Here is a 19,450-nt window from a genome sequence, read left to right on the forward strand (position 1 = left end):
AATACAGCAACATTTAAGGTGCCAATACAACAGTAATTGTTATATCAGCAAGTACACGTTATTAATACTCAATCATGAATTCCTGTGCATCCTTTCCATGGCTGATTCTGCATTTTGTCATCAATAAAATTTTGATAATGTAGCCTGAACGCTAAGCCCAGCACATCGCCAACAATCAGGTGAAGAGACGAGTTAAACGAAAAAGAAAAAAAAAAGGAAACAAGGGTGTGCCCAAAAAAAGGCTAGAAAATGCCGCCCAGTTTCCAGCAGGTGTGTGTGTTGGTCTGCACTGCAGTCTCTGGACCTAATTTCGCCCGTTTTAGTGGTGTGACTTATATGGGCATGTTGTGGTGCATGCCAGGTGAGTCCAGAAGCACCTAATCACTGCTAAATTTATGTGCCAGGTTTATTTTTGACGGACCATGCTTCCAAAACTTGCCAATTTCATAGAGTTCAGACCAAGGTGCAACTTCCGGTTGTTAAAGGTCAAGCCTAAGCGGAAGTGCCAAAACTGCAGTTCCCCCCTCATCCACTAGGGGGTGGCTCCAAAACAGAGCAAATCCCCATAGACTCCCATGTTAAAAAGACCAACTTCACAGCAGATATAAACATGTTTACAGCAGAAATAAACATGTTTACAGCCTGGTACAAAAACATTTTAGGTGTAATTGGTCAGGTTTACCTTCATGACAACTGTGGAGGGAGTGATTTTTTTTTTTTTTAACTCCTCCGTTTCAAAGTAATTTAATTTAGAAATTGGGCCTTATTCAGGGCATGCCTCTACCAGAAAGCCTATCCTGCTGCAGGAAGGCAGAATTAAGCACGACTGCAGTTTTCATCCAGCTAACAGCATGATTTAGCTTCAGAGGGCCGTCCTCCATTAGCTGGTTAGCTCTGGTTAGCTCCAGGTTAACTTGGTTAGCTTTTCGCTACAGGAAGGTTGGAGTTTGACAGATGTCAATCTTCGACCCCCATGCTCACAGCCTCCAATAACCCCAGGCTGCAGCCTGGAGAATGGGGCGGAGCTGAATGTTGGGCGGAGTTGGATGTCAAATGGGTGTGGTTAGACGGGCAATGGGTGTTGAGGTTGGGTTGGGGTTAGCAATGGCCACCAATCAAAATGTTGCTGGGGCGGACATCCAGCCCCATCCAATATCCAGCCCCATCTTATTCTCCAGTCTGCAGCCAGGACCTTCTCACAGCCTCCCTCTCAGCTCTACCCCTTTGCCAAATTTAGCATTTTCTAGAAGAGACGGCACTCATGACACTGCCAAGATGGCGATGGTGGGAACCACCCAGTGAGCTTCAATTTTGCTCTTCATCCAAACACGAAATCAAACACAGGACCAGTGTAAAACATCCAGTGAATTTCTAATTAAAATCTCAGTGGTTTTCGCATCATGGACAACGAGAAGCTTGTCATGGATGTGGAGAATCACAAGCTCTTATTTGACACCAAGGACAAGGACAACACCAGGAGGCAGAAGGAATGGACCGAGGTATCAGCTGTTTTGGGAAAGGATGGTGAGTATTACATACTTGCAGATCTTGCTACCCAGACTGCAATAATGGACGTGCCACATCTGACACACGTCTGGCGTCATATGGCGCGCCATGGAGGTCGGAACCGAACCAAGACACAGACGGACTAAGTGGAAATATGGGCCAAGACTGCAATAGAACAGAAACAGAAACCCACAAGTATGACAGTAATGAGGCTGAGAAGCCAAATTTCAGTTTCTTCTCAGACGCCACATGGCGTTACCGTTGATATAAATCTTCTTCTCTGGTGTTTTCTATTTACTGGTGTCTGCATTGTCACCTTCCTGTTCATCTTCTTCTCTGGTTTGTTCTTTTCCCTGGGTGTGTGACAGTTATACAACTCAACACTGCCTCTACAACAGGGGTGTCAAACTGCAGTCCTGGAGGGCCGGTATCCAGCAGGTTTTTGTTGTTTCCCTCTTTCAACACAGCTGATTCAAAACAAATGGACCCCGCAGCTTCTTGTCAACCTAATTATGAACTTGTGAGGTGTGTTGGAGCATGGAGACAACAAAAACCTGCAGGATACCGGCCCTCGAGGACTGGAGTTTGACACCTGTGCTCTACAATATCCAGTGGTTTTGCTCCATTTTCCGCATCAAGTGACAGTCAGGCCCTTAAAAACAGACCAAATTACGCAGATAACTGAGACAAGAAACAGACCAAACTGTTCGCCCGTCTGCGTGTCTGTCTTTAAGTATAAAAAAAACATTTAGCCGTGGGTAGGTGATGCCTAGCTTCTGCTATGCTTCTTTAATCAAAACCCACAAACAGGAACTGTTTTAATAAAATAATGTTGACTGTGACTCATATAAGCATTCATTCTCTCTCTCTCTCTCTCTCTCTCTCTAACTCTCTCTCTCTAACTCTCTCTCTGTCTTTTTCCTAATGTATTTTATTTCATAAGATTTTATCTCATTTTAAGCTTATTAAATAAAATGACCCTGGCATTTATCATTTGAGCCTAATTTGAAGCCTCTGCTCAACTATTTTACACATAAAATGTAATTAGTACACATTGGCAACCACAAAGTCGATGTGAATGTTTCTGGAATTAAAGAGAGATTTATTGAGACGTGTAATATATTTATGTACATGAGCATCACTGTAGAGTATTTCTTTGGAATGATGCCACCGTAGCTCTAAATCTATCAAGTCATGTTACATTACATGGTTATTAACGCTGATAAAGTGAAGCAGCAGAGAATTTGAGAGGCTTTAGTACAGACGTTTCAAGCCTCCAAAGTGGCAATGTTGGTAATGTTTGGCCTTCTGTTTTCAACCTCAACAAATTTGTGGACCCTTAGGCTTTGAAGCTTGGTGAAATTAAGATTTTGGAGACATAATAATGTAGAACAGACCTTGTCTAGACTGGTTGACAGGTCAGATGCTGCTTTTGAATGGCCAGCAGTGGACTTGACAGGGCTTGCGTGAACAGGATGGTGAGGACATATGAGCTGCAAAATTCATTCAGTAAATGACATTTATTCTTACTATTAATGTTTTGTTTTAATAATGTCAACTTTTCAGATAAGTAACAGCAGCTTGTAAGTTAATAATCTTAAATAAAATTGCACAGCTTGATGCCAAAAGGTGATAAACATCAGTCCGTCCTGGTCCATCCTGGCTCAGTCATGGACTTTGTCTCAGGGGGATTTTCCATTAAGTAAAACCTGGAGAAGCTTCTCATCTCTGTGCTGTGAAATGAATTTTAGCAGGAACTTTAGCACATGTAAGGAAAAACATCCCAAAATAACTATGTGGCAAGAATAATAAATCAGACAAAAAATGAGAGCAGAGTTTAGATTCATGGCAGCTTCCAGCTCAGCTTGGGGGTGGGACACACCTGAGTTTCTTTCACTGAAGGGAAGGAACAAGAAAAACTGCAGCTTGCAGTTGTTATGTTGTATTTAATGATAGTTAAAGCTATTTTTAAAGTTTTTATGAGTAGTGTAAACATCACATTCTGAGTAGTTGGAGCATTACAGTGTATAGTAGAAATGGGGAAGGGTTACATGAGTTTATACTTCTGCCTACTGCTTCTCAAACATAAAATGTAAAGATGTAAATACTGTAAATATTTTAAATGGAAGAACATGTTTGAAATAAAACATAAAATCCATAAAAATAAAAATGTCTTTGAACAAGGTATCCTGTCGCTTTTCTGCAGGATGTTAAAAACATATATTTATTTTATTTGCAGTGAGTTTCTGACTACAAACTGTTGCAGAAGCTGATGCAATATGTAAGATTGTCCTTTTCTGGTCTAAGTTTTTTGCATCCGTTTCCATATGAATTACTCACAAACAGTTACGGATATTCATATGATATCATAAATGTAGGACATTGAAAAATCCTGTGATGGTATTTCAATCATTCAAAACAATTCATTGATACAGTGATGATACCAAACTGTGAACTGTATGATGAAGAGGACTGTTTAGATGCATGTTGTCGTGGAACCAGAACATTTCATGATGATTCCTGGTTCAGATACTTCTTTTGCTTGTTTGTCAACATGGGAAAGGACATTCAGTAAAAGTGTCAAGCAGCTGGTATTGATACATCTGCAGATTATAACATGGTTGTCTTCCACATCCAGGGATGCAATGTTTCCCCATCGCCTTTCCTTTCTGAACAACAGCGCTGTGTTCATTTCAAGGTTTTAATTACTGAGAATTGCGAGAAGAAAAACTTGAAGTTATTGATTTGATGCAGGTATAAAGTTTCGCTGTGGAAGATTTAATCACCTGGAAGAAGAAAAGTTGATGTTTTTTTATGTGGAATTGCAAAAGAAAACTAAACATATTTACATCCTTTATAACATTACAACAAAGCTGTCATGTTTTTTTTTTTGTGTTGTACTCGTGTAGCAAGAGCGTGAGTGTGCCGGATGAACCAGGCTGCACTGTGAAGATCATGTTCTTTACTTTACTTTTTGTACAATTCAACCTGTCGTGTTAGATGAGAAGCCTCTGAAAATTCAGGTTAATACCTCTACAATCTCCTTCATCACCACCACCGGGCATAAAAGACCCAGTTTGTGTGACTGAAGGATTGTGTGTCTGAAAATGTGCTCAGCAGCACAGCTAAACCTTGCAGGGTTTCAATTCAATTCCACTTTATTTATATAGCGTCAAATCACGGCAATGCCATCTCAAGACGCTTTACAGACAGAGGGGAAAACATGATGAAGGCCAAATCATAACAGTCTATCTAAGGAAACCAACAGATTGAGTTGAGTCCAACTCAATCTCCCATCCTGAGCAAGCACACTGGCAACAGTGGGAAGGAAAAAACTCCCTTTTAACAGGAAGGAAACCTCCGGCAGAACCCGGCTCAGGACAGGCAGCCATCTGCCTCTGCTGTGTGGGGGGAAGAGGACAGAAAGACAACAGACAACAGGAACTGCTACTCCCGGCCAGGGAGACCTGCTGAGACAGGAGACATACATGTTAATGTTGCAACACTGTTATGGGGGGGGGGGGGGGGGGGGGGGGGATAAAAGAGAGAGATAAAGAGAAAGAAGCTCAGTGTATCAGGAAATGTCCCTCAGCAGTCTAAACCTATAGCAGCATAACTAAGGGATGCTAACCATCCCTAGCTATAGGACTTATCAAAAAGATAAGTCTTCAGCCTAGTCTTAAAGGTGGGGGGGGTGTCTGCTTCCCTAACACTAACTGGGAGCTTATTCCATAAGAGAGGGGCCTGATAACCAAAGGCTCTGCCTCCTGCTCGGCTCTTTGACACTCTAGGAACCACAAGTAAGCCTGCAGTCTGCGAACTATGAGGTCTTTGATATATAGTGGTGCCTGGTTGTGGAGGGCTTTATATGTAAGGAGAAGGATTTTAAATTCTATTCTAGATTCAACAGGCAGCCAATGAAGAGAGGCTAAAACTGGAGAAATATGATCTCTCATGCTGGTTCTGGTCAGGACTCTGGCTGCAGAATTCTGGATCAGCTGAAGGCTTTTCAGGGCATATTTAGGACAGCCCAGTAATAGAGAGTTACAGTAATCTAGTCTCGAAGTAACAAAAGCGTGAACCAGTTTTTCTGCATCACTCTGAGACAGAATGTCCCTAATTTTGGCTATATTACGTAAATGAAAGAAGGCTGTTTTAGTAACCTGCTTAATATGTGGGCCAAAGGACAGGTCAGGGTCAAATATTACTCCAAGGTTTCTCACTGTAGCACTGGAAGCTAAAGTAATGCCATCCAGGTTCATTACAAAACTGGAAAATTTAGCTCTGAGTTTTTCAGATCCAACGAGAATTATTTCAGTCTTATCTGAGTTTAAGAGGAGAAAATTTCTAGACATCCAAGTCTTTATGTCTATGAGACAATTTTGTAGCCTATTGGCTGATTTGTTTCATCTGGTTTAAAGGATAAGTATAGTTGAGTATCATCTGCATAACAATGAAAGTTTATTCCATACTGTCTAATGACTTTGCCTAAATTGTCTCATAATTTCTGCCTCTGCTCACACCAGACACCTCAGACGTTTAATACAACCCAGTTAAACAACTGATTATCAATAATTATTATAATTCTGCAAGAAAATAATATTCTGTTTCGGAACTAATTAAGGTATTATTCAATCCAGTTCAATGTTTTTCTTGTATATTCTCCAGTGTTAGTAGCGTAGGGGTGTGAATGCGCTCCAAAATAACTGATGTTGAACTGTAGTAAGAGATCTTCGCCAAGGTCTGGTCAGCATATGTTCTCATTATTTTATGAATAGACATTCATGACCCAGTGGGCCACGACTGGTTCTGCAGAGGCAGTTCTAGCAGGACTAGCCTATGGAGGTGCATTGCTACCTCCTAGTAAAATGAATTGACATGTTCATGAAGTGAGAAATATTCCACTGAAAGATGCTTCTAACTTCAAATAAAACAAACCAGATCAAGTTTTTGATCAGTTAAATGAATGTGCTAAAATAAAAAAAATCTGACATTTCTCTTTTCTTACTCCAAATTTTTATCAAATTGGCACAAAATAAACAGAGAAAATATCCTTCACACCATCAGACCACCTGTAGCCATAAGTGTTGATCCTGACGGCAGGATGGATCCATGTTGTCATGATGTTTCCAGCAGACTCTGATCCTACCATGTGAATGTGGAGCTGAACTGGAGACTCATCAGACCAGCAACGTTTCTCCATCTTCTATTGTCCAGTTCTGGTGAGTCTGTGTGAATTGTAGCCTCAGTTTCCTGTTCTTACTGACAGGAGGGAACCCGCTGTGGTCTTCTGCCACTGGAGACCATCTGCTTCCTGGCTGGACATGTTGCGTGTTCAGAGATGAGTTTCTGCATATCCAGAGATTATCTGACTTCCTGTTTCATTTCTTTCATCTCCAACCAGTCTGTTCATTCTCCTCTGACCTCTGACCCCAACAAGGCACCTAACAACACGTCTGGTGAATATAAAATCCTTTTTAAGTGTCCTCGTGTGTCCTCATACCAAAGATCTACATGATTCAGCACATCATTCGCAGTTCAAACTACTGAAAGAAAATAAATGCAAACATTCTTTAAGAATTTTCAAAACTTTTTATTAATTGTGCAATAATTTAGACTTCCAGGATTTTAAAAAATATGTCTGTGACAAGCAAACACGCATCTAAAATATTCTGGTTCCTTTTACGTCGGTAACAAAATTGGGTGCCTTTAAAATTTCAGTGAACATATTGCTCCAATATGGCCTGGAAAACAACACAGTTACATTCCCTTCAACATCTATCTTATGAAGACGGCGCTTATATATAATTTTATAGTAAGGAATGTCATAACATCAAATAAAGAAACAGATTTGTTCTTAATCAAATACTTCTAAGTATTACAAAGTGAATGGAGATCACCAAACAACAGCAGTCAGCACTTAACAGTGATATCATTTACGTCTAATGTTTATGTAAAAACTGCACAATTACAGTAGCTACCATTAGTAGTAGTATGGCACACATGAGCTAAAAATGTAATAATACAGCATTAAGGAATATCTGTGTGGATCAGCTGTGCAGATGATGGGCATCTGGACGACAAAGGGGGCTTGAAGCCAGAGAGACTAAAGGGTTTGTGTGAGTTTATTTACAAAACTGGAAGTGTAACAGCAGCCATGTTGGAAGGGAAATCGTGGCATCAAAACACATCTGCTGCTAAAAGTCACGGTACTGTATCTTTTGTTCACATTTTAAGATGTATTACTGGATATATAACAGAAATAAAGGAATGTTAGTCCCCAAAAGTTTATCTAACGTTGCTTACGTGTCAGAACGTACATGTATGCAGAAAAAGAAAAACACCTTGACTGTGTTTGCTCTGAAAGTGGAGACGTAACTCTGGCTCCAAGCCCGGGAGCTGGGGTATGGAAATCTGTTTTTCTATCCTCCTTCCTACGTCTTCGTCACTGTCTTCACGAGGTGCTCTTCTGTTTCGGCTCATTTCTCATTCATCCACGTCTGGGAATACTCATAATATCAGTGGATTCAACAGGAGTTTGGTCAGTTGGAGTCCTGCATCTCAACCCCTAAAGCCTCTTCATCCACTCCAACATCTGTCTTCTCCTCATCTGGAAAACATACACAGATGTCAGCTTATTTTTCACATGGATACCCAGTGCAGTCTTCATCTCTATTAACATTATGTTGGATGGATGGATGGGTGGGTGGGTTGAAGGATGGATGGATGATGAATGGATGGATGGATGGGTGGGTGGGTGGGTGGATGGATGGATGGATGGATGGATGGATGGATGGATGGATGGATGGATGGATGATGGTTGGGTGGATTGATGGATGGATGGATGATGGTTGGGTGGGCGGGTGGATTTGTAGATGGATGGATGGATGGGTGGATGGATGAATGGGTGGATGGATGGATTGATGGACGATGGTTGGATGGATGGATGGGTGGGTGGATGGATGGATGGATGGATGATGATTGGGTGGGCGGGTGAATGGATGGGTGGATGGATGGATGATGGTTGGATGGATGGATGGATGGATGGATGGATGGATGGATGGATGGATGATGATTGGGTGGGCGGGTGGATGGGTGGATGGATGGATGGATGGATGGATGATGGTTGGGTGGGCGGGTGGATCTGTAGATGGATGGATGGATGATGGTTGGGTGGGCGGGTGGATGAGTAGATGGATCAATGGATGGATGAATGAATCAATGAATCAATGAATGAATCAATGAATGGATAGAAACATAGAAATAAAATAGAAACAGACCTGCTCACGCACTCTTCACTAAACCACACAACGTAAAACAATTCAATACACCCAGTAAATGAGTTGTATGACAGGCTGAAACAGCACCAATCTGCAGTGCATGCAAGGTACTGTAAACTCCTACACATCTGACGGTGTCCTTTAATTTCATACCTATGAATCTGTTTCTTCCTTGGTTGCAAACTCTTAAAATCTTTCCTCACAGTCTGCAAATTAGAAACTTTCTCGGCAGAAAAGGCAACTGGCATTACATATTAGCACTTTGTTGGACAAACCAGGGCTGCAGCCTGTAAATATGGATATCTGTGCTTCATCTTCAGATAACTGTCATGTCTCTTTTGTATCTTCCTCCATAGACTCCATACTGGTCAGCATGAGCTAAGATGAAACATGAACCTTTAAATCACCCACTCTGCTTGGGAAATTTTAATCATCCCATGTTGCATAACTCAGACATTCGCCTGTTTATTAGCAAATGACTAGATAAGGCTAGATAAATCCAATTCTAAAGCAAGGCATGCATAATATGGCAATATTTTGCCCCATTATAACACCTATGCCAACTGTAAAGCATTTCCTCAAGTGAGTATGAAAGTATAGTGTGTCATTAGTATAAAAACTAGGACAGGAATGCATTAGAGGAAGTAACCTTTATAAAGACGGCACAAAAAAAGCAGATGTTATCTACTGGTGCCCAGCAAGGAGTGAAATATGCAAATAAACTGAAACAAATGTCAACAGCTTGCGTGCCTGTACGATCTTTACTGGTATGAACAGCATACAGAAAGTCATCGCCTTACAGTTTTAATGCTTTCTACAAAATACAGCAGCAGATTCAGATAAATATTGCCCTTTTTCCTGCTATACATAGAGCACAAAGTACATATAAGTACAAAAATCTATTCTTAATCATAATAATATGGAAGATGTTTATGGAGTTGAATAAAACCATTATTTTCATTTCATCCCTTAAAACTCGCTCTCACTGTATTCTTAATGCTGTGTGCTTTGCAGCTTTGGGTACATTGCTGATGCAGCTTAGTAAACAAAGAAGAAAAAGCTTCCAAGCTTTTTGTCTTAGTAAAATACAAGTGGAATATAAAGTAGTTGAACAGATTAGATGGGTACAGCTATTAAAGCAAAGATTTAAAAAGCAGAAATGTCATGTACAGAATCATGACTTTTTTTCCTTTTTTATTCTTTTTTTCATGAGCTTTATTTTTCAACCATTTAAAGCGTTTCAACCCTCTTTGATGGAAATTTCTGCACTAAATTGTATATATAGAAATTAGGTTAAAATAAATGCAACAAAAATAAAAACAGCAAACAGAAGGTCATGTTGGTGAGTTCACAGAACTTTTTGCAGCCTTATTGTTTCCAATAATTATAACAAAGTTAAATAGCTTTTGTTTCATTTTCACCTGCAGTTTGTTCCTCTGGAGTTCGCCTTGTGGTTTGGGCATCTGGGGAGCTGGGCTCATCTGGTGGCCAACGGAGCTCCCCGCTCTCCACCTCAGCTGCATCTGTTGGCTCCACCACAATAGATGGAAGCCTCTTGGACAGCTTTGGATACCTTTCATGGGTCTCTGGGAAGATCTGTTTAAAACTTATGTAAGGTTAAAAGGAGAATTATCATATTTGTGGGGATTAAAACATCATTATTCACAGAACATTTGAGCGAACAACTATGTGGAAAAAATCAGATTATGGAAAGTGCAACTGGGCACGTAAGATAGATGGAAAATAAAGAACTTCATAAAGTACAGTGATTTTTAAGTTGAAGGATTTATATGTGCATGTAGGACACTTTAACACAATGCATAACATAACATAATCATGTTTGGTTAAGCGAACTTTAAGCTAGCAAAAAAGTATAGAAAAGCATATTTACTAAAACTATATTTACTAAATTAAAAAGGTTTTTATAAAATGTATCTTCAACACTATGTTTACGGAGTAAAATTGTGCCAAACTTAAAAGTTATCACACCCAAAACCATCAAAGTTGTTGTTTAAGGCTAAGCTTAATGCTCCCATTAGCATCTATAGCTCATGCTAAGTACTAGTTTTGTGAAATATTTGATACTATCTTGATGCAACAGAGAGGACACAGCCTGATAGCAGAAAAGACTCCCTTATTAAACAGACTTACATAGCTTCAGTGGGGAACAAAGAAAGACTCTTTTCAGTAGAACCCCATCGGTTATATAGGCCTCTGCAGTGTGGCCCCAGACTGTATGTAAAAAGATGGACGGAGGGTCCAAGATGTCACCTATAGGTTTCTGAATAGCTGAATTGATCAGTGGGCGGTTCCTACCATCACTATCCTGGCAGGGGGATGCGTGTTGTTTCACCCGTAAGGCTGAGAGGGGGGCTGTGAGCGTTATGGTAGATGATTGACATTGAGCAAACTCCGAGCTGCCTGTAGCTAAGAGCTAACCGAGCTAACCTGGAGATAACAAGAGCTAACCAGCTAACAGAGGTAAGCGGGCTAAAGCTAAGTCACGCTATTAACCGGCTAAAAACCGCAGTTGTTCTACGTTCTTCTTACTCAAAGTGGAAGATCGGGTACCTGTCAATCAAAAGGACACGCCCCTAAATATGACAGATTTTGAGATTAAATTACTTTTAAATGGGTGAGTTAGAAAAAATTCACCCCCCCATGTAGAATCCCATGTAAGACTTGTGAGTCGGGGCCCGATGTCATAAAAATGTATAAAAATTGTTCAGGCAGTGAATAGTGGATCTATTAACACTTGTAAAACAGCACAGTGTGTAAAGAAGTTTGTATTTGATTAATTATTTCTTAATTGTAGCAATGCATCTTGACATTACAGGCTCATCCTGTTGGATGAATGATGTAACAATTATAAAGACAAAAGTATTTGTGGGATGAGCAGCATATGAGTATGTGGGTTGTTCCTGTGTTTACTATCGCAGCTGTAAAAATGCATACACATAATGGAAAGGATACTGAACCCTGGTCTCCTGCAGCTCCACCCCCACTGAAGTCCTCCATTCCTGGCTCCAGAGAGTTAATCACCTCAGTCATTCTGGAAGAAAATATGTTGATGATTACTATTAATCTCTTTCTGTGTTACTTTGTCATTGTGTTAAACTCAGAAAGTAGCGTTGATATTCAAGGTTTTCCTGCATACTGATCACATCACAGTACATTAAATAGTGAAGGATAATGCTCCGTTTTGTTACCAGTATTCACAATAATCAGTAATGTGTCTAGAAACAGGCCGCTTTAATCGCTTTAATCAGCTATAATGACTATTTAGAGTCAGTTATCCTAAAAACAGCAGGTACTGGTCAAATACAGACGCTAAACTAATGAGCAACAGCAGCTGGCTGTCAGCTTAACATGTATTTAGCCACCACTTGTGCTTCATGAACTTTCCATGCTGTTTAACATTCTTGTTGGTTGAAGAGCTCTCAGAAACCCGATGACTTAAACACAGACTATGCTAAAAAATAAAAATAGCCATTAGTCATTTGCAAAACATTTAAACCTTGCATTTAATTGAAAACAATGTTTCAAAGTCGACATTAAGAGATGCATTTATCATTTTATGCCAGTGATGCTTTTTGAGAAGAGAGAGACCAGGATGTGCTGACCCAAAAAGCCTCCAACTGATCCAAAATGGTCCAATGAGGCCTCTGATGAGATAGCAGGGACCTTATTCATCCAATTCTAGCTTCTCGTCTTTGCTTCCTGTTAAATCCAGAGTTAAAACTCCTCACCTCACAAAGCTCTTAGTGATCAAGTTCCATTGGATCCTAAAGGTCTCAGATTTCCAGATTTTCCCAACAGAGCACTTCACTCTCAGACTGCAGGTTTACTTGTGGTTCCCAGAGTCTCTAAAAGTTTAATGGGAGGCAGGATCTCCAGTTATAAGACCCCTCTGTGTGGTACCAGTTCCTAGTTTGGATCTAAGAACTCCAGACATCCTCTCTGCCTTTAAGGTTAGACTTCAAACTTTCCATTGTGATAAAGCTTATGGACCTATAGACTGCAGGGGGCATCTCGTTTGGCACTGAGCTCTGTGTTCTTTCCTCTCCACATTTGAATCTATTTCTGTATTTAAAATATATTCTCCCTTTTCTTTATCAGCAATAATCCTTGTCTTCAATTTATGCTACTTGCTGATCCTTTTGCCACTGAGGGAGACGGCCACCTTTCCTGAGTTTGATTCTGCTGGAGCTTTTTCTTGCTGTGAAAAGAGGGTTTGCGTCTCCACCGTTTCCATGTCAGCCAGTGCCCTCACAGGATGGGGGACCGAATCAAAGTGAAGATTCAGCGCAATGCAATGTCTTTTTTGGCAAAACAAAATTTAATTAATATGCTCCATTTGAACCCAGTGATAATGAAATGGACATATGTGGATTATAATTAATTAGATTTAATTGAAATTTTAATTTGATTACAGCTCATTTAATTGAAATAGACTAAATTGGACTAAATGCTCTATATCTGTAATTGCTGTCATCTTGTGTAATACTGTCCTCATTCTTTTTGTTCCTCATCATCCAACTCTTCATCCTGATTTATTTCATTTTTGGTCTGATAACAACATTCATTCATTCAATCATTTTCCTAACTGCTTAGTCCAATCAAGGGAAGCTGCCACCTATCTCAGCAGCCTATGGGCAAAAGGCAGGATACACCCTGGACAGCTCGCCAGTCCATCGCAGGGCCTGATAACGACATATGTTGTTTAATTTCTTTTTTAAATTAAGCTGTGCTGTGTGTTACTTGGTATATTGTGGAAATTTTCTTTAATGTATTTATATACAGGATCAACAGAAAGTTTGAACACAGACCTATTAAATTTGAATGAATATGAGTGTCTAAACTTTGGATTGATAATGTAAATTTTTAAAAGCACAAATGTTCCAGCGCCTGAACTCTCATTTTATGCCATACATAATGATAACAAAGTTTTCTCATCATAATTATAAAACGTTTCTTGATATTGTGGCATGGGGCTGTATAGTGAAGTTATTTAAATTGCTAATAGTGAAACTGTTAACCAGCATAACGAGCCAAGTTATCATTTATTGTCACTCTCTATGACTTCAGTGTTGTAAAAAAACTGACCCATCATTATTCAGATCTTGTAAAAATTGATTGTTAGAAAGCAGGGGGTGCCTAATCATCTATACCGCTGCTGCCTTTTGAGGCTGGAGGAGAAAAAGATTTTGTTTGAGCTGAATATCACCTTTTTTCATTACACTAAAAGGAAGACTTCTGTTTTTTCAGAAAGACTAAACTGAACCATGTTGTGCTCGTATTACAGCAGCATGGCCTGTGGTGCACAAACCCCGCTGCTAACCCGACCCAGCAGCAGCTACACCATGAAAACATTTGACAGGTTGTACTTTTTTTAAACACGACACAAAAGAAATACAGGAATTTGTCTCTGGAGGTCCCAAATGTTTACACAGTGTTGTTGAAAGAAGAGCTGATGCAACGCAGACGAAAATATGACTCTGCTTTATCTGTTTTTAATGTGTTGCTGGGTTCAAAAGCAAGAATGAGCACCTATTCTATGTTGTTTGAGCAAAAGAAAGAACCATGTCAGTTGTACATGTTGGTCTGTCTTTCCTGTCCTCTCCACCCCAACAGTCGAGGCAGATGGCTGCCCTCCCTGAGCCGGGTTCCGCCAGAGGTTTTATTCCTGTTAAAAGGGAGTTTTTTCCTTCCCACTGTCGCCTTGTGCAGCTCAGAATGGGGGATTGGATCAAAGTCATGACTCGATGCAATCAGTTGGTTTCTGTTATAGGATATGTATGAATTGGCTTGAAATGATGTGTATGTAAAGTGCCCTGTGACAACATTGTTGTGAAGTGGCGCTACACAAATAAAGCTGAATTGAATTGAAAAATTTTATGAAGAACTTTCAATTAAAATCAGTGTTTCTCGAGATGAGAAAATGATCAATCAGATATAATTAAATAGATCATTTAAAAAGGTGGATATTAATTCAGTTTGGCACTAAAAATGTGTTTAAGATTGAGACATGGTCCTAACTGCTCATGCTACGAAGATGACGTCTTTTCCTTCAATCAGGTGAGGAAATGGTTTAAAAAATCAACAAAAGTTCAATTTTATACTCTTTTTTTTTTTTTTTTTTTAAATAAAAAGTGTATAAATTAATTATTTTTTATGAAATATTGACATATGAATTTATAAAATATACTTAAATAACCTTAGATTTGTAAACATATTAATATTCTTTAACAGATATAGATAATATAAGAAACATTTTTAAAAGTTTGTTTTGACTTGAAAAATCCTGATTAAAATGTCATGTTTTGTTTGTTTTGTTTTGTTTCCTTTCTTTAAAATGCCAGATTAATATTGTCAGCTGAAAGTACTTTAGTTGAATTTTGGTTTTATTTCTCTCTAGTTCTTCTCTATTTTTAGGCTTATATAATTTAATTTTCAGTCAATATTTATAATTTATTTATTATTGTTTTTACTCACAATCTCTGTATTTTTTAGAGATTTAGGAATTTTACTATTTTTTTTTTTATTTTTATATTTAATCCTGTTTAGCCCTGCGATGGACTGGCGAGCTGTCCAGGGTGTACCCTGCCTGTCGCCCAAAGCCGGCTGGGATAGGCTCCAGCTTCCCCGCGACCCTGAATTGGAATAAGCGGTTCGGAAAATGAATGAATGAATGAATTAATCCTGTTTAGCTCTGGTCTTAATTAGTACAAACCCAGTGAGAATATCTGGTTCTACCGCTGCTAAAAACTTTAAACTATTGTTTATTCGCTGTTTTTATGCTGCCTGTTGTAGCCAGAGGTCTCCCTTTAGGAGTGACAAGAAAAAGTAAGGTTATACAGCTGGATTAAGTTGTGCAAAACTAACATTAGCTGCTAATTAGGAAGAAACATCTTGGGTTCATCCATACCAGAGCCTTTGAGTGTAATGTCAGGTTGTTTTTATAGTTACATTCAAGTAAAAATATAAACTATGACTGCTTCAATCACAGCTGCATGTAGTGTTTTAACATATCTTACTGCTTCAGGTTATTCTGCATCATCCAGTAAGTCGTACACTGATACAACAAGTGTTCCTACATGTGCTACTGATTCCTCTGAGCATAAAAGTCTAAATAAATGGTTACTTTAAACAGGTTATGTAATGGTTAACCCTGCGATGGAGCGACATCATCTTCAGGATGTTTCATTGTGTCAGGGTGGACACATAAGAAGGACAATCCATGGACAAACGGATTGACGTAACGTCTGACTAAACGTTGCATTGTTAAACTGACACCTCTCTTACTAACAAATCACTCTTTGCACATCTAAAAACTAGCCAACAATCGCAGCATGCCCAGTGGTGAAAAGCAGACTTTTCACGACAAGTGATCAGAGATGGCACTTTTCTGCAATCAGACAGGCAGTTGCTGTTGCCATGGGGACGAGCAATTCAGATTTTATGCCTCTGATGGTCTGAGTAGCGTACTTTGCCTGAACACACGAGACTGGAGACTGATTCGGGGTTATTCATGTGTGCCGCTGCGCAGCAATTGTGTTGTTGTGAGACTTCTCTGTGAAACCTGAAATTGCTTCTGCCCTTCATCATCATCATCTCAGCAAAGAGACAATACAGCCTTTATTCCTCATCAGAGGCTGGTATTGTTCCTCTGGAGGGACTTGGCGCGGTCACTCCGATCGACCTCTGCTCTGACGGTCTACGAGGTAGGAAACGAAAGGCCTGTGGAGCTCTGCACGGGATTTCAGACTGATCATATTTCTGCAAAAAGCATCCACTCTGCAGTGACACGAAGCGTAACAAGGAGAAGAATTTAAATGTTGGTGCCAAGCGTGACGCTGCAGACATGCCTCTTTTTTGAAGCTGAATAAAGTCTTGTTGGAGCTATGAATGTAGTTCCTGTTGGTCCTTACAGGAAGCTGCTTCACTTTCTGCCTCAGCAACGATTTTAGAAGAAAACACACTTTTCCAGTCACCTCTTTGGCAAGGTCAAACTGAAGCAGCAAAACAAGGTTGTTGTTTCTTTAGTTCAAATAAAATCTAAGGTTATTACAATGATGTGACTCAGTGTCACTTTCGATTCGAAGTTAAAGCCTTCGGTAATTTAAACTATCATAAAACATTTATGTGGGTAATAATTTTTCCAACTGTAAGGCAACAATCACACAAAACCAAAATGAAAGCAGGCTGCATTCATGCTGGTTAAACTTGCACCACAGCAATGATCACATTGTCTGAAAGACTGAACTGTTCTGCAAGAGGAAATAAAACAAACCACAATCTAACAAAGAAAACTGTTGTGTGGTTAAAAACATAACAGTCACGTTATTAAGAGACGAGTCATTAAACTGTCTGCACAAAACCTAAGGAAATTAGTGTTCAGTGGATTTTTTGGTTGTTGCTGCACTGCATTTTGGCAATAAATCTGACACTGTTGGTAATTGTGTTTTAAATGGAGCTACATTCATACAAGGAACGTGTATTTGTGGGATGAGCTGCGTAGCTGTGGGTCAAAGTCATCTTCTCTGTCTAACAGGTAATTCTGTTGTTGACTTCTGATTGGTTTCACTTATTGGATTATTGAAGTATGAAAAAGGAAGACCTATTTGCAATGTGAATGTTAATTTATTTAACAAACAGGAGCCTCATTAGCATGTGGAAGAAGTCTTGACAGATACAACAGCCAGGCGCCTCCTCCTCCTCACGCTGGTCACTCACTGCTGTGGGATGCCATCCCACTCTTTAACCAGCAGTAACCAGCAGTCAGCCCATGTAGTTGTGTTGGTAACTCTGGTACCAACAGCACGTCCAAGCTGATCTCAGCCAGGTTAATGTCAGGACTGGTCAGACCACTCCTAAACTCTGGAGGTAGATTCTGATAAGGCTCTGCTCTGTGGGTGAGTGTTGTGGTATAGGTTTACCATCTCAATCTCTCCGCACTGAGGTTTTCTATTAAGATGACAAGCCTTGTTTTTTCCAGTGAGGGAAATGCCGCCCCACACCATCATACTGCCTCCAGCAAAAGCTGATGCCCTGTCAGTGCAGCAAACAGAGGATTTGGCAAGTTTTGCATGATTAGAAGCCACATACTCAACACTGCTGCTCATTTGAAAAATGATTTTTCTTGACAGATGTGATGCTGTTTAAATGGGAAATAAACAAGTTTTTCAGATTTATTGTGAAGATGCATTTTTACAACAGATAAATGATCCACTTAAACCTCATTTCCTTCTGGTTCGTGCTATGTCTGGCCAGTAAATATTGATAAATCCTCGACTTTATAGTCTGAACATCTATCACGACTTTTTAAGGGAACATTAGTTCCTATTTAATTACTTAAATCTGATGCTACTGGCGCCACCATACCATTGAAACTTTCATTTAACCAGCAAATTTATGACAGATACCTAGAAAACTAGCAACTTTAGCTGCTAGCATGCTAGCAGGTGAAGCAAAGCTAGCACTTCAACATTAGCTAAACATGCTAATGTGAACATTTAGCTCAGACTTACAGAACATCTCTTTTGTTTAAAATGATTTTATATTTGTTTTCAAGTCAGAAATGATTTGGTCTTGAAAACAAATTTTGCAGAAAACTTTGGATTTTAGTAAATTTAATTTTCTGCTGAGTTTTTCTGACTTGCATGAACAGGCTTTCCAACAGCAGACAATGGTCAAGGTCAACTTTATTTATATGGCACATTTTCAAACAGTAACACTGCTCTCAAAGTGCTGAACAATAAAAAAGAACACACACAGAAAACAGTAGAGTAATACACTACTGTAACCACGAATTTGAAAATCTGTAAACAATTCAGGCTTAAGTTAATAAAGAGTCTCTGTTAGCCTGAGTTGAACAATGCATTGTTACAGCAAAGAAATAATCCAATAAACTATAATGTTCTTACTTTTTGTGTAAAGTTTATATTGTTCAGAAACATAAAATGACAGGTATATATGTAAAAAAATAAGATATGATGTAGAACAAATAAACATGATGTCCCTTCAAGAGGTTGTATAAAGGCTTAAGACGTATAAAGTGGGGAAAAAGGTAAATGTCATAAATGCTGTGTGTTTATTTAGATTCAATTAAATGAAAATTACTTTATTAATCCTACAGGGAAATTGTAATCTAAAGATCCCACACCACAAAGTCTACAAACCGACCTACATGTAATAAGTCAGTTTTATTTGTGGGGTACATGTTGGTTGTTAGCCAAAGCAAACAAACAAAAGTTCCCAGTCCAAAAACATGCACATTAAATTAATTGGTGATTATAAATTAACCTTGGTGAGAATGTGCATGGTTGTTTGCCACAACTGGGAAAGACTCCTGGCAGAAGTTACACATTTTAAATTTTGTTTTTTATTAGGACAATTTTTAAATATCTCCATCTATCGCTATGTCCACCACAGATTCTCTTCTGTGTGTTTTTCTAATTGACTTCCCCACGTCTCATCGCCTTCCTCTCTTCATGGATTTAAGCTGTGTTTCCCTTCTGAGCCACACTGTCTTCCAACCTTCAATTCCAGATATTTTTCCTCATTCTGTCTGTAAAGCGTCTTGAGATGGCATTGCTGTGATTTGACGCTATATAAATAAAGTTGAATTGAATTGAATTGAATTGAATTTTTGCCTTAAGTTT

The 19,450-nt window shown here is 39.3% G+C and overlaps 1 protein-coding gene across 1 annotated transcript; it reads right to left on the bottom strand.

Annotated features, from left to right (window-relative positions):
- Positions 1 to 8,027: 8,027 nt before the first annotated feature.
- On the bottom strand, positions 8,028 to 11,837 carry LOC306772540 (protein LBH-like; the record flags this gene model as incomplete). The annotated part of the gene is made up of 3 exons (XM_079262055.1): positions 8,028 to 8,116; positions 10,208 to 10,382; positions 11,760 to 11,837. The coding sequence occupies 3 exons, from the start codon at positions 11,835 to 11,837 to the stop codon at positions 8,049 to 8,051; spliced, it is 321 nt and encodes a 106-aa protein (XP_079118181.1). The 3' UTR covers positions 8,028 to 8,048.
- Between the last annotated feature and the right edge of the window lie 7,613 nt (positions 11,838 to 19,450).

Source organism: Telmatherina bonti (assembly GCF_933228915.1).
Source record: "Telmatherina bonti genome assembly, chromosome: 22".
Classification (NCBI taxonomy): Eukaryota; Metazoa; Chordata; class Actinopteri; order Atheriniformes; family Telmatherinidae; genus Telmatherina; species Telmatherina bonti.